The sequence below is a fragment of the Heterodontus francisci genome, chromosome 1 (genome assembly GCF_036365525.1).
Source record: "Heterodontus francisci isolate sHetFra1 chromosome 1, sHetFra1.hap1, whole genome shotgun sequence".
In the NCBI taxonomy this organism is placed as follows: Eukaryota; Metazoa; Chordata; class Chondrichthyes; order Heterodontiformes; family Heterodontidae; genus Heterodontus; species Heterodontus francisci.
In genome coordinates this window covers 98,493,968-98,510,158 of record NC_090371.1, presented here as the reverse complement: position 1 = coordinate 98,510,158, position 16,191 = coordinate 98,493,968, and the positions used below count along the sequence as shown (strand labels likewise).

Genomic DNA, 16,191 nt, shown 5'->3' with positions numbered 1-16,191 from the left:
GAGCCAGCCAGTGCTACTGTCCAGTATTATCCCTCCACTCCTTTACAGATGCATGATATGTCTCCCTTTAACAGTACATCCAAGATGAGGAGTGAGGGATGGAATCAGCCATGACTCAACAGTAGCACTCCCACCTCTGAGAAGGTTGTGGATTCAAGTTGCAGTCCAGAGCACATAGTCTAGGCTGGCACTGATGTACAGTACTGAGGGTGTGCCAGAGATGTAGCCTTTCGGTTGAGACACGAAACCTGTCTTCTTTCTGCGATGAACATAAAAGATCCTGTGGCACTATTTTTCCGACAAGCAGGGGAGTTTTTTTTGGTGTGCTGGCCAATATTTATCCCTCCACCAGAAATAGGAAGAGAAGTCACTGTTGAAAATTGTATAGCTCCGTTTGGATAGGTAAGAGTAGAACAACTCAGCAGATCAAGGAGTTCTCTCAATGTCCTGACCAGCATCTCCCCTCAACCATCGCCATCAAAAATAGCCAGTCATCCCTTGCATTTACTGCTGGTGAGGCATTGCTCTGTATAAAATTGGCAGACCATTTACCTATGTAAGTTTTGTTAAAATGTAGATTTAAAAACAGATACTTTGAATTTATATGGATCCTTATGGCAAGTGTCTCAGTGTTTCAGAGCAATGACTTTGTTTCTGCAGTGCAGTGAGTGGTTACACATTTAATCAGTGAATTCACATCGTTTGTTGACACCTGCCAGTTTCCTTTACAGGAACTGAAACTGTTGTGTTGTAAAAAGATAGATGCAGCTGGATTGTATTAGTTGAATGTTTCACTTGTCTGGTTGACAGCATGTAGTTTGTAAGTGTATATTAAAAGGAAAAATTAAGTTAACTTGCATTACTTAATTTTACAACACCTGTTTCATGTTTTATTTTGACAATTTTATTTACAGCTAATTTTGTTGGGGGTAAGTGCATTAAAATTTTCCAGAATTGTTCAAATTCAGGAATTTCAGAAATACATGAAACTTAAAGATTTTGTACAGGCGAGTAAAATTTCAACCTGATGGGAGCAATTGTCAATAGATTTTTTTTTAGTTCATTCACAGAATGTGGGCATCACTGGCAAGCCCAGCAATTATTGCCCATCCCTAACAACTTGAGTGGTTTGGTCAGCATTTCAGAAGGCAGTTAAGAGTCAGACACATTGATGTGGGTCTGAACTCACATCAGGTTTCCTTCCTATTACGACCTGGTGAGAAAGGTTTCCCTCTTCGCCTTCTTACCGTAACACTGTGTGTTTAGCTCCCACTTGGTGAATCCTTGTTCACCGCTTTCCAAATATAAGGCAAAGAAACCAGCACAAACAGGTTTTCTTGGGTTTAAAGAAGAAAGGTTGAAATTTATTAAACTTAAACTCTAATTCGGTTAATGCCTACAGATACACGACGCGCCCACGATGGCATGCATATGCAATATACACATGCAGATAAGAGACAGAACAGAGCAGAAGAAATAAAGTGGAAACGTTTGAGGCAATCTCTGAAGAGGGTTTTTGTTGCAGATCTTCAAGCTCACTGTAGAGTCCTTGATTGTAGGTAGATCTTGCTTTTCGTTGGGGCCCAGTATTATTCTTAAGCCTTGTTCGCTGTGGAAGACTTTTCTCTCTTGGGTTCATGTGTCGTCAGTGGATTTGAAGTTCCGTGAGAAAGAGAGAGGAGCAGACAGGAGAAATCTTCAGTCCAGGAGCAAACAATCTTTCTCTGTTCAAACTCTCTGTGGCTAGTTAGCCATATGATCAGCTGGTCTAACCAGTCCTGGATTAGAACACCTTAGCAGTCTCTGGAATGTTTCTCTTACAATACCTGGTGGTCAAGGTCCCTTGTGGGTTGAATGTGTCAGGGTATGGTCTTTTGTGCTTCCAAGCACTGTATGTTAATATGCAAATGCCTTTTCCAGCCACAGTTGATCTGTTTAACAAGTCATTTCCTCACTCCAGCAACTTTTTAAAATCAATGTCCATGACAAAATTAATGTGCCTCATTCTTGGCAGGTGGGGGCCTAGCATGACATTCCCTAAAGAACATTAGTGAATCAGATGTTTTTTTTTTTACAACAGTCTGGTCATTTCATGGTCATCATAACTGATACTAGCTTTTTATTCCAGGTTTATTGAATTAACTGAATTTAAATTCTTCAACTCTCGTGGTAGAATTTAAACTCATGTCTCTGGATCGTTAGTCCCAGGCCTCTGGATTGCTGGTCCAGTAACAAAACCAATGCTACCATAGCCCCTGATTGACTAAGTTAAAGTAAGAACTGCCTTGTGTATTTGATTATCCCAGGTTAAATGTATCCATATAATCCTAATTCCATTCTTAACCAATAATAGAAAATGCTGGAAATATCAGCAGTTTGAGCAGCATCTGTGGAGAGAGAGAAAGAGTTAACATTTCAGGTCTGTGACCTTTCATCAGAACTGAAAAGAGTTAGAAATGTAATAGGTTTTGAGCAAGTGAAAGGGGGAGGGTGGGAAGAAGAACAACAGGGAAGATCTGTAATAGAGTGGAGGGCGGGGAGAGTAAATGACAAAAGGTTTCATTGCGCAAGGCCAAAGGGACTGGTAATGGGGCAAGTAAAGAAACAAGAGATGTGATTAGAGGAACTAAAATCAAAAAATTATGGAAATACTCAGCAGGTCTGGCAGCATCTGTGGAGGGAGAAACAGTTGATGTTTCAGGTCGATGACCCTGCTCCCTCAACCCAGTTCCTGCTAAAGTGCTGACCATTTAATTTCCTTCCTCGTTAGCTGATATTGTAATGGCTCTCTCTTAAGGTGTTGTCCCTTCCTCCTTTAAATCTCCCATCACCCTTCCCAAAGCCAGCCCCTGACCCCACCATTCTTGCAAACTACTGCCTCATCTCCAACCTCCTTCTCCTCTCCCAAGTCCTTGCACATGTCACCTTCCCAAATCAATGCCTATCTTTTCCGGAACTCCATGTTTGAATCCCTCCAATCAGATTTCCATCCCTGCCACAGTACTGAAAGTGCTCTTGTCAAAGTAACAGATTACATCTCCGTGTCTGTGACAAAGGTAAACTATCCCTCCTCATCCTTCTCGACCTGTCTGCAGCCTTTGACATAATTGAGAACACTGAGCTCCCCCACCTCTCCACTGTTGGGCAGCTGGGTGGGACTGCACTCACCTGATGCCATTCTTAGCCATCTAATCATAGCCAGAGCATCAAATTCAGCTGCTTCCCTTCCTGCTCCTGCACCGTTACCTCTTTGCCCCCTCTTGTTTATCATCTACATGCAGTCCCTCAGTGGCCGGATCTGAAAACACGGGATTAGTTAACACATGTACGATGACGATACCCAGCTGTACCTCACCACCGCGCCTCTTGACTCCTTCACCGTTGCTAAATTATCTGACTGCTTGTCTGACGACCAGCACTAGATGAGCAGAAACTTCCTCCAAATAAGCATTAGGAAGTCCAAAGCCATTGTCTTCAATCCCTGTTACAAACTCTCCTCCCTATCTACTGACTCTACCTCCACCACCCCCCCCCCCCCCCCCCCCCCCCCGCCCCTCCCTGGCAACTGTCTTGAGTCTGTACCAGACTGTTTGCAACCTTGATGGCATATTTGACCCCAGGATAAGCTGCTGACCACATATCTGTATAATCACTAAGAGCTACCTACTTCCACCTCCGTAGCATCGCCTGATTCCATCCCACCTCAGTTCATCTGCTGAAAACCTCACCCATGCCTTTGTTACTTGACAATTCCAACACTTCTGGCCAGCCTCTCACATTCTACCCTCCATAAGCTCTGCTGGCTGAGTCCTTATGGCAAGCCCCATTCGCCTATCACCCCTGTGCTCCCTGACCTATTGGGTCCCAGTCAAGCAGCCCCTCGATTTTAGAATTCTTATCTTTGTTTTCAGGTCCCTCTATGGTTTTGACCCTTCCTGTCTCTGTACTGTCCTCCAGGCTTCCTGCGATATCTGCGTGCTCTAATTCTGGCCTCTTGAGGATCCCTGATTGTAATTGCTCCACCATTGGTGGCCATGCCTTCCGATGCCTAGCCCTAAGCTCTGGAGTTCCCTCCCTAAATCTCTTTACTTCTATTTCCTCTAATAAGAGGCTCCTTAAGACTGCTTTAACCAAGCTTTTGTACATCTGCCTTGATGTGTGATTCGGTGTCTAATTTTGCTTCATAACACTCCTGTGCAGCACCTTGGGATGTTTTACTACTTTCAAGGTGCTATATAAATACTTGTTGTTGTTGTAGTAGCAGACCTAGAATTGAGCACACTATTCCAGTGATCTATTTAATGTTCAAATAACTTACAACGGAATATCATTGAGGCTTTAGTAATTGATTGATTAGTTTTCTTGTAAAACAGCTAAACATTGAGATCGTAAAGCTATTAATATACTGGATTAGATACTGAATTTATGCATTGATTGTTTCCTCATTTACTTCCATTTTTCATCAACGTTCTTATTTTGTTACTGGGATGAACTGTTGGGTGATGAGTGGGAGTCGGTGTCTGATTACAGATTCACATGCTACTTAAACATGGATGCCATTTAATATTTTGCGATGGATCACAAAACACGTGTTCGACATTGTGTACTACATGAAGATAGATATCATTCACTGTAATGTATCCAGTGATTTGAATTAAGATATTGTAAAACTTACCCAACTTGGACAAATGAGTTGAGTGCCAGCAGCCCTTGAACTTGAGCTCACAGTAATTTCATTTGAAGTTGAGCACATACAAGGTATAGTTTTATTAAATTACACTCCTTATACAGGGCTTTCCCCATCGGAAGCACATATCAGGAATTTGGGTGCACTCTCCACAATTTTTCTATGCCTTTATTTTAACGGATATGGATTGTGAGAAATGTATACCAGAATTCCCAACATGTGCTCGTGCCAGATAGTGGAAGTGGAAATGCTTAAAATAAGAGTGTAGAGATTTCCCTCATGGAATTGACCAGTAAGTGCTATAAATATAGTTACGGACAGGTAGGCATGATGTGGGTGGCTTCCACTTTTCACCTTTCAACTGATTGCAGATAGTGTTTTAGCCCGAGTGCTTAAGAGTCAAATAAACAGACAAGCAACAGGTTTTCTTGTAGGCTTAAAAAAGAAAGATAATTAATTATTGAAACAATACCTGAAAATGTTCACAACCTCACCCACCCATGCATCCACACACGTGTATCCCATACAAGATAGAGAGTAGAGGGTAGCGTGCAATTTGAGGTTGATTGTTGTAAAGGGAGTTCACTTTGAAACCTTGGTTTTCTGGGAGGAATTTCTAACCGTGTTGCAGGCCTGAATGTTACTTGTCTTGGAATTGATGAAGTGTCCCAGACTCCTTTGGTTAAAACTCAGTCGAAAGTTAGTGGTGGAAGTGCTGGTTCAATTTCTCAGAATGGAGGAGTTTTCAAGGTCACCTTGTAATCTCTGCCTCAGTAGTTTAAAGATGGTGCTGGCAGGGTCCCTTGCTTAGCTGGATCGATATCGTAGCTTCTCTGGTGGGAATGCTTTCTGTCTCTGAGAATTTGCTTCTTTTAAGGTAAAACTTATCAGGTTTTGGTTTCAATCAGCTTTTAGGGATGGGCAATAAATGCTAGCCTGGCCAGTGATGCCTGCATCCCATGAACGGATATAAAATAAAAAGTGACTCAAGTTGCTGTTCCCTGGGGTGTTCATACAGTGTCCCAGGTTGTGGGACCTTTGTTACATAATGGCATCTGAATGTTGTCCATTTTGATAGATAGATGTTACCTCACACCTATTATATTGGCCTTGGCTTCAGAGTCAGTCTCTACCAAAGGCTTTGCTGATGGGAGTCATTAACATGGAATGGACTCTTTTACATGTCATTGTGCCTCCTCAAGGTGATTCCAGATGTTAATGGTCCATTTTTCAACAGACAAATATGTTGATTGTCAGTACAGAAGGGGATCACCTGACCTCTCCCTCCATATTGCCAGGTAGCAAAGAGTCCATTTTCTTGTCGCTTAGTTCAACAGTTTACTTTTATTTCAAATTCCTCCAGTTTATTTCATATTTCATTACTGTTCCCTCCTTGAGCGTGACAATATCCACTGTAGTTAGTCATTTTCAGGTTCTCCTATTTGTGATTCAGTAGTTTAAACTAGGTTAATGCTTTTCTGTTATTTATTAAATAGCTGCTAACTGTTAACAACAGTATGATTTTTGTCCGATTAATAAAAGAAAATTCTCCCTTTTTAAGATATCACTCTACTTGATGTCGTGTGATTCTCTAGCAATGAGTATGAATAGATAACATGCTCCAAGGTTTTTGATGCTGCCCTGGAGCAAGCCAGTGGGAGATATCACTTGTGTTGCATACAGGGGCGGGGTTAGCTTGGGGTTGGAATTATGGGCAGCATGTTGGAACAGCACCTAGTGCAATCCTGCACTGCAATTTAATTTTTGCTCTGTGTAAAGGCATAACTAAACTTTATACAAGTTCAAAAGTTAATGTTGAAATAAGTTGGTTAATTTCAAAATCTACTAAACTTTTGCTAATTTTTTTTCATACTTTTAGTGACTGCCAGAATCATGTGTCACCAATGGAGCTGGATGACATTGTTAATACATCTATACATACAAATCAGTGTGTGTTTAAGGACGGGTAAGTAAAGAAGAATTAAGTGCCATGTCTCATAACTTACTATCTTCTTCATTGATATTTGGTTCAGGCAAATAAAAGCAAAATATTGCGGATGCTGGCAATCTGAATTAAAACAGAAAGTGCTGGAAATACTCAGCAGGTCTGGCAGCATCTGTGGGGAGAGAAACAGTGTTAGCGTTTCAGGTCTGTGAGTTCTGATGAAAGGTCATAGACCTGAAATGTTAAAACTGCTTCTCTGTCCACAGATACTGCCTGACCTGCTGAGCATTTCCAGCACTTTCTGTTTTAATACATTTGTAATGATTTGTTTGCACTAAGATGGGGAAAATCTAAAGCAGTGACTTTCAGAAGCCCTGATATTAAATTGCATTGGAAGCGTAGAGCCTAAATCTAGTTTCAAAATATTGAAGTGCGTGATTTTCAGTTGCGAGTCAACTGAATAACCAAAGCATCGCCTCAAGTCAAAATTATGGTTAAAACTGGCAAGATGCATCCATGGGTCACAGGATAGCCTTCTGTGCTTTAATATCTTTGCTGTTTGTATAACAATGAATTTTAAACAAAAGAAGGGCCCTCATGAAACTCACCAAAATGTGGAAAAACTGCATTTGCTTCAGAGTTACAATGGGATTTAACAGCTTTAGTTGGCTGTTGTGAATGTGACATCAGACTTGTATCTACTGGTACGGTTACTGGGGGAGAGCACAGCCAATCTGTTAACTCTGCTATGCGTTGATTATCATCTCCATGTCGCCTTTGGTTGGATAGAGGAGTGGAGCCTGTTACAACCTCTTATGGAGTGGCCTTGGTGGACCAGCTGGTCTCTTCCTGCCCATCAATTTTATATGTTTGTGTGCGACTGTTCATATGCAATAGGCTGGGACACTAACTTACTATGCTGGCTTGATGTTATAGGTATTGAAAGGAATGGCAAAATTGTTTCATGAAGTGCGTAGGATTCCTGGAGTTGTGAATGTTTACAAAAATGAGTTTGTCACGAGTAATATACACCAAGTGTTCAAACAATGCCTTTTCTCATCCCTGATTTTTCTTATGTTTTTATTGGCTGGGACGTCAGACATCTTGCTTGTTTTCACATTGGATTTAAACGCATTGCAATAATTATCTAAACTAAATCAGCTCTCAATAACAGTGCTGGAAATGCAGGTCCATGAATCAGGAAGGGAGAGGCAAGTGTAGAAAGGAGACCCCAAATGTTCTTAATGCCCAGGTCCCCAATAATTCTTAATTCAGCTCTATCTGGGATATAGAATTTCAAGTACTTGAGGCAATATGGCCACAAGACATACAGACTAAATGGGAATTTTTACAGACAAGGGAAGGCACTTTGGATGTGTGCAGGGAGTTGAATCACCTAAATGTGATTTTGGGTTGGGATCCCGACATCTTACCTTTTAGTTCTGGGTTTCACCTGAGCAGGGGACCCCCTCGGAGCTGTCAGGTAAGTCATTTAAATATTCTAATAAGTAATTAAGTACAGTTTTAACTAAACTTCATCAGCCAGCAGATCAATTTCCAAAACTGTCAGCAATTCGCCAGGGTCAGCCAGGCGAGTGCACAGCGGGATGTACTTCAGTGAAACTGTCAAGCTGGGAAACCTTTGAACAGTGAAATTGAAGAGTGACCAGGTGAGAGGCTGCTGCTCACAGCACTCCTTCTCAGCAAGTGCTTTCACTGCTTAACAACTGATTGCTAACTTCTTTTGAAGTCACTTTACCTGTCTTGCACTTCATTCACCTTCAGCTGCACTTCCCTGTTGCCAGCCTTCATGGGAGCAGCTTATGCAGCTGTACTTAGCACCTTTGATGAGGAATAAGAGGAGCATTGACAGTAGCAGCAGCAGCTGCCTTCTCAACCACTTGTCATTCCACAGGGCAAAGGGGAACGATTCAGAGTTTGAGCTCGAAAGAGACAAGACCCCTAACACAGGGTTTACAGGCAGAAAATCAGTGTTCTATTCCTGTCTAAGGTATAGTGGCTCAGGCTTTAACACAGGTCATTGCTGATATTTGCAGTCGCCTGGAACAAGACCGTCCCAGTGATCCAGCTGAGCACACGTTGCCAGTGGCCATCAAGTGACTGTCTCTGAAAGGCCACCCCACCATAGGTCTCTGTCTCTCCCTGAAATTATGTCCTGTCCTCCTCCAGGGAAAAAGGCAGGGAGGTACGCATGGCTTTTCTGTTATCAGTTTGTGGGATGTGGGCATCATTGGCTAGGCCAGCATTTATTGCCCATCCCTAATTGCCCTTGAGAAGGTGGTGATGAGCTGCCTTCTTGAACCGCTGCAGTCCTTGAGATGCAGGTACACCACAGTACTGCTAGGGAGTTCCAGGATTTTGACCCAGCGACAGTGAAAGAACAGCGATATAATTCCAAGTCAGGATGGTGTGTGGCTTGAAGGGGAACTTGCAGGTGGTGGTGTTCCCATGCACCTGCTGCCCTTGTCTTTCTAGGTGGTAGAGGTCACGGGTTTGGAAGGTGCTGTCGAAGGAGCCTTTGAGTTGCTGCAGTGTATCTTGTAGATGGTATACCTGCTGCCACTGTGCGTCGATTTTGAAGGTGGTGGATGGGCTGCTAATCAAGCAGCTGTTTTGTCCTGGATGGTGTTGAGCATCTTAAGTATTGTTGGATCTGCACCCATCCAGGCAAGTGGAGAGTATTCCATCACACTCCTGACTTGTGTGTTGTGGATGGTGAACAGGCTTTGGGGGGACAGGAGGTGAGTTAGTCGCCGCAGAATTCCCAGCCTCTGACCTACTTTTGTAGCCACAGCATTTATGTGGCTGGTCCAGTTCAGTTTCTGGTTAATGGTAACCGCCAGGACGTTCATAGTGGGAGATTCAGCGATGGTAATGCCATTGAACATCAACGGGAGATGGTTTGATTCTCTCATGTATGAACATACGAATTAGGAGCAGGAGTAGGCCATTCAGCCCCTTCGAGCCTGCTCTGCCATTTAATCTGATTGTGGCCTCAACTCCATTTTCTCAATACCCTTTGACTCCCTTGTTAGTCAATAATTTATCTGCCTCTGTCTTAAAAATATTCAATGACTCTGCCTCCACTGCTCTCTGGGGAAGAGAGTTTCAAAGACAGTCAACCCTCTGAGAGAAATGATTTCTCCTCATCTACATCTTAGATGGGCGACCCCTTATTTTTAAACTGTGTCCTCTAGTTCTAGTCTCTCCCACAAGGGAAACATCCTTTCAGCATCCAACCTGTCAGGTCCCCTCAGGATCTTATGTTTCAGTAAGATCACCCCTCATTCTTCTAAAGTCCAGTGGATACAGACCCAAACTGTCCAACCTTTCTTCATAAGATAACCCCCCCCATCAGCCTGTTAACAACCTTCCCACCCTGCCCCTAATTAAGGGCTCTTCCCGCCACAGCTGCAATTACCCATGTGGCGGGCAGTCCTGTCGCCGCACGGGAAGCACGGCATGATAAACCATGTTGGCTGCTTCCCGGGTGGGGGTGGGGGCGGCCCCTCGTTCAAAGGCACTTAGTGCCTGAACGAGGGATCCAGCATTGGGAATGGTGGGTGCCACTGAGCGCCACACCCTTGCCCTTGCTGTCAACCCCTCTACCCATCCTCCCCCCATGAGCGCCCTCCTGACTTTACCTACCTCAAACCTGGTTGCAGCGTTGCTGCTCGGTGTTTGGTCATTGCAGCTGCAGTAGCAGCCATGGCTGGCAGTGCTGCAAGGCCGGGATGTCTGGCGACTGGGTCCTAAATCCTACGGAAGGCCAGCTGCTGTCAAGTTAAATGCCTGATCGGCACTAAATTCGGCGGGCCTTCCATACAAGAGGTGGCGTGGGAATTTTGGCATCCGTTTTCCCCAATGTTAATTACCTGCCACCAGCATAAAATTCCACCCAGAGTATGTGTCTTGTCACCTGAAATTGTTATGAGGGGCATGGACAAGGTCGATAGGGAGCAGCTGTTCCCCTTAGTTGAAGGGTAAGTTACGAGGGGTCACAAGTTTAAGGTGAGGGGCGGGAGGTTTAAGGGGGACTTGACGAAGAACTTTTTTACCCAGAGGGTGGTGACGGTCTGGAATGCCCTGCCTGGGAGGGTGGTAGATGCAGGTTGCCTCACATCCTTTAAAAAGTACCTGGATGAGCACTTGGCACGTCATAACATTCAAGGCTATGGGCCAACTGCTGGCAAATGGGATTAGATAGACTGGCCTCTTCTTCCATTCTTGGCAAACATCACCTCACTGCGGTCCCTCAGATCCTGCAGCAGGATCATCAGATAAGTGAAAGACCTGGGGGAGGTGGGGGACAACCTTCCCAGATCTTCTCCACTCTTGTGCTTGCTCCAGCCTCAAAAATACATGCACAGTTTGGCCTTTCTGACCCGTCCCAGGATTCTTTTAACTAGAAATCCTTCCTTTGACAGATTCGGTACATGGTCATGCCTGCCCGCTAAGATCGGGAAGCCCGATGCTAATGCCATGGTCCAGTTGAAGAACCACAGCAAAGCTTGTTCACGACTAAAAGTTCCACCAAAATATCTTGTCCCGTATCCTTATTTTCATAAACATAAAGGTGGATCATTGAATTCAATAGTTTCCAATTTTTGTCTGGCCAGTCTCGAAGAGCTCAAGGTCTGGTGAATGATGCCAAACTGGAGCCAAATTGGAAATTATTAATTTGGATGATTTACTTTATCTGAAGATTTGGCTTTGATTTTCCACAATAAGCAGTAAGGTGTACTGACCACTTGTAGTACATTTACTTTCTACTTGAGGTACAACCAAATAAATTTTGTAACCATGATTTAAAAGACTGAAGGTCAGTGAATAGGTCTTGCTCTGTTGTCCTGACTTTTCAGGTTATTCTCCCTCACCTTTCATGTGCATTTTATTTCATGTCTTTTTAAAATAAAAAAAATCAAGTGCATTTAATCCATTGCAAATGTGTAAATACTGTTAACAGATTTATATTGTGGCATCTATATTTAGTTGCTGAAATGATTTTATTTCTTTCCTCTAGTAGATAGTTTAATTGAGAGACATGCCTACATCATCCCTGAGTCACCAGTAATAACATTTGGCTCACAACTAGAAGCATCCTGCATCCTTAGTGATTCCTTCGTAAAAGAAAATAATGTAGATGCAAATCAGATATTCTGGAAGTTGAAGGAAAACAAAATACCAGAAGACAACTACTACATGGTCAATAGTACAGTGTCTAATATAACGCTGACCGTTTCCATTGTTGGGAGTGCGCTTCTGACCTGCAATGTACAGCTCAATGAGGATCAAGTAACCACTGTCTTCGGAATACAAATTAGAACAGGATGTAAGTGCTGCTCTGGGGCAAGAGGAATAAAAAGAGAATTTTCAGTTTATCAAACCATCTAACCTAATTTAAGACCAAAATACTGAGGATACTGGAAATCTGAAATAAATACATAAAATGCTATAAATACTCAGCAGTTCTGGCAGCATCTGTAGAGAGAAACAGAGTTAACGTTTCAGGTCGATGACCCTTCTTCATTTTTCTAACTTTGCTCAAGCCCTCTTACATTAATAACCTTTCCCAGTTCTGATGAAAGGTCATCGACCTGAAACATTAACCTTGTTTTTCCCTCTACAGATACTGCCAGACCTCCTGAGTATTTCCAGCATTTTATCTCTTTGTAACCATGTACTATTCTGGCGCAGACACGATGGGTTGAATGGCCTCCTTCTCTGCCGTAATTTTTTTTATAGTTCTATGGTTCTTTTTGATTCCAGAAGTAGCCATTATGTAGACTGAGACATTCCAAAAGTTAAGCTAACCAAAATAAAATGATAGTGAGGATAGATACTGGATTAAAAGACAGAAATAATGTCAAAATCTTAGGTATACAGTAAAATTTAGTTATTACAATTGTATTATTACACATTTTGAGCATTCACTATTGTCCAGATACCATAGGAAGGGCTTAGGCACTCAATAGGGAGAATTAGTGTGGCTGTATTCCATTGTTGATGATGGGATGGAATCTTGTTTTCTCCCCCCCCACTTTGTGCCTTCACAAAGCACATACTAGGATTTCAAACGCCAGCAGATGTAGGTGTACATAAAAAGACCAACCCCAGTAAATATAGCAATGATGCCGTGGGGGTCACAGCATTTTGCCAACCAGTTAAAAGCCAATGCGTGAAGAAAACAAATACATTTGCACTACTTCCAGTTTGAAGTTCAAATTGTAATGGGTAGGGGAATTCTCTGGTTGGATAACTAAGAACCCATGCACTTGAAAGGGATCAGCAGCTTGTCGTACTCCATTACCTTGGATTCAATTCCAAGAGACAAGGAAAGAAAGGGATTTTATTCCCACTATCTTTTAGTTCTCTGCCTCTTTTTCCAACCCTTTAAAAATGCACGGAATTTGGTCATATCCTGAATTTACAAATATTAACAAATTTCTTAAAAAGACAAATTCAAAGTGACTGTGCTTCATATTATCCAAGTGCTGCCAGTGATGATTCATAGCAAGAAATTGCTGAGGTTTTATGTTTTTGTTTTATATTCACAAAACACTATGGTTGCCATCTTTGTGCTCCCTCTTTAGAAAAGTGACTCAGCAGAATAACTTCTTATGAGTGCAACAGTCACAGTCTGGTAGGCTCATGCCAGAAATAAATATTGTTTCTGTCATGAACACAAAGCAGCATCAGTTGGCTGTTAACTATTTGCTGGCTCAGAATATGACAGATTATTCTGTTTTTAAAGCATGGCTGGGGTTGGTGGGTAGGCAAACATGATGGTCGTTTTACACACACCAAGAACTGTTCATGATATTGTTGTCTCAATGGATAAATCAGAACATCCAAATTCTACTTGTCTAGATACATATCTGATGTATGCATATGGGCATTCACCTGTGAGTTCCCACTGGACTCTGAACTATTTAGGCATATGCCAAGAAGACCAAAAAGCTCTTGATGCAGGATAAATGTTAATTTTCTGAGAAGTCTTAAACATTCTTTTGAATAATGATGGAATGCATTTTGTGGGTTTTTTCTTTTAGGGCCACCAGAGAAGCCAAAAAACTTGTCATGTATTACATATTTTAACAAAAATATGACTTGCTCCTGGGATCCGGGAAACAATACGTACTTGTCAACCAGCTACCAGCTTAAATTGTCGTAAGTATGCAGTTCTGTCAACAAGTGGTTTTGAAGGTCTTCCTACAGGAAGACATTATTTTACATGTCCAGTTTTTAAACATGAAAAATCACAATTAAAAATTCTTTCCTATATGTTTGAGTATTATGTCTCAGTTTTCATCTATTAAGAAGTTAGCTTTGCACACCAGTTTTTACATCGTATAGCCCATTATAAATGTTGCACTGACATCCAAATGGTATCAATGCTATATCTTTTTAATGGCAAAAACCTCTGCTGTATTTTAAATCTTCATATGTACTCAAACAAAAAACTGCTATAAAAGAACTTGGTTCCCTAGTCACTGGCTCCATTCTTCTCCCAGGCAACTGGCTGAGGCCGAATCAGACTGTTCGCAAACTGGATGCCGTATTTGACCCCAAGATGAGCTTCCAACCGCATATCTGCACCAGTACCTACTTCCACCTCTGTACAATTGCCTCACTCCACTCGGGCCTCAGCTCATCTGCTGCTGAAACCCTCATCCATACCTTTGTTATCTCTAGACTTGACTATTGCAATGATCTCCTGGCCGGCCTTCCATCCTCCATAGACATGAGCTCATCCAAAACACTGTTGCCCATATCAACTCGCACCAAGTTCCATTCACCAATGAGCCCTGTGCTTGCTGACCTACACTGGCTCCTAATCTGGCAACGCCTCAATTTTAAAATTCTCATCCTTGCTATCAAAACCCTACATGACCTCGCCCCTCCCTGTCTCTGTAACCTTCTCCAGTCCTACAAATCTTTGAGATCTCTGCATTCCAATTCTGGCCTGTTGCACATCCCCTATTTTAATCACTGCTCAGTTGGCAGCTGTTCTTCTAGCTGCTCAGGCCCTAAATTCTGTAATTCCCTCCCTAACCCGCTCGTGCTTTCTACCCCTTTCCTCTTTTAAGACCTTTCTTAAAACCTACCTCTTTGACCAAGCTTTTTTTCGTCTGTCCTAATATCTCGTATGGCTTAGTGTCAGATTATGCTAGCGAGCGGTCCTGTGTAGGGCCTTAGGACATTTTACTACATTAAAGCTGCTATGTATATGCAAGTTTCTGTTAAAAGGAAGCATTTAAAAGAGAATGAAATCTGAGCAATATCCTTTCCCCCATCAAATGTAGTTAGGCAGTCAATGATAACCCTGTAGTTGGGTTAGAATGACGCATATTTATGAGCGTTATTCCCTCTAAACAACATGGTATGACTTGAATAAATGGACGCATGCAGTAGGTCTTATTGAGCTTAATACATGGTTTAAAAAAAAATTGGACTGAATGTCACAGACCCCCCCCCACCAAACACCGGATGTCGGCTGTAAAATGCCTCCGAGAGAGGGCCACCACAAACTCCGCCCAACCCAATATTGCCGGCAGTGGCGAAGCCTTGTGGCAGCCCTCTGCCGCTCGGCGACGGGACTGCCATTAACATATGTAAATAAATTTAAATCACTGTATTAATTACCTTTACGCCCCTGCCGTTTGTCCTGGTCCGATATTCATGCCGGGTTGCCGGCTCTCCTGTGCCTTCAGATCCTTGTCCGGGGAACTGAGGCATAACATTGCTGGGGAGTGGGCAAGCAGGTAAGTTTCTCAGTGGGGGAGTGGGGTCAAACTAATATCATTGGTGTAGGGGATGGTGGGAAGGGTTACAGTGTAAAGTTAATGTACTTTATGGGGGGGGGGGGAGATCAGGTGGGCAAGGGAAGTGTTGGTGGGGGAAGAGGGCAAGAAATTAATTTAATTATTAATGATGGGGGTGGGAGAGGGCAGAATAAATTAATTTAATTTTTTAATTAAATTTTTCTTTAAATATTTAAATTGGAAGTTAGGGCTCGAAGCCCTTTAAAAATAGCATCAGCGACTGCGCACAGGCAGCTGATGCTGTTGCCAGGGGGGGCAGACAGCCCGCCCCCTCCATGTCATCTTGGGCGGGGGTGGGTAGGGGCCGGTCTGTCCTGGTTATTTAAATGAGAGCCATATTGAGTATCGCAGCGGCTGCACGACGAATGGCCCGCCATTGTTTTTGCGGCAGGACTATAAATTTTAGCCCATTGTGTTGAAACATTCTAATTTATGTTTTTCAGAATTGCACCTGGTAATGTGGAGTCATATCCGCTGCCAAATGGCATGAACAACTCATACACCGTTTTATATCCATTTATCCATTATTTTGTTTTGACTACTATCTGGGTGGAGGTGAATAATGACTTGGGCAGTGCAAAATCTGATTCACTGCTTCTGGATCCAGTTGATGTTAGTGAGTATGCATCTATATGTTCTGGGAGAAACTTTATGAGCAATAGAGTTCACTTCTTGCACAATATTTCCACTGTTGAAACTAGTGTCACTCCTTG

The 16,191-nt window shown here is 42.7% G+C and overlaps 1 protein-coding gene across 11 annotated transcripts in view; it reads left to right on the top strand.

Moving 5' to 3' along the window:
- The window catches only part of il6st (interleukin 6 cytokine family signal transduce), a 116,640-nt gene that overhangs the window by 47,635 nt on the left and 52,814 nt on the right, over positions 1–16,191 (top strand). For 9 of the 11 annotated variants that reach the window (XM_068033353.1, XM_068033361.1, XM_068033332.1 and 6 more), the window contains 4 exons: positions 6,567–6,653; positions 11,677–11,985; positions 13,706–13,823; positions 15,922–16,094. In XM_068033353.1, the coding sequence (XP_067889454.1) occupies positions 6,581–6,653; positions 11,677–11,985; positions 13,706–13,823; positions 15,922–16,094 (673 nt within the window). In that variant the 5' untranslated portion in view covers positions 6,567–6,580. The remainder of the gene's footprint in view (positions 1–6,566; positions 6,654–11,676; positions 11,986–13,705; positions 13,824–15,921; positions 16,095–16,191) is intronic. The other 2 variants (XM_068033305.1, XM_068033387.1) reach the window with 2 other exon arrangements.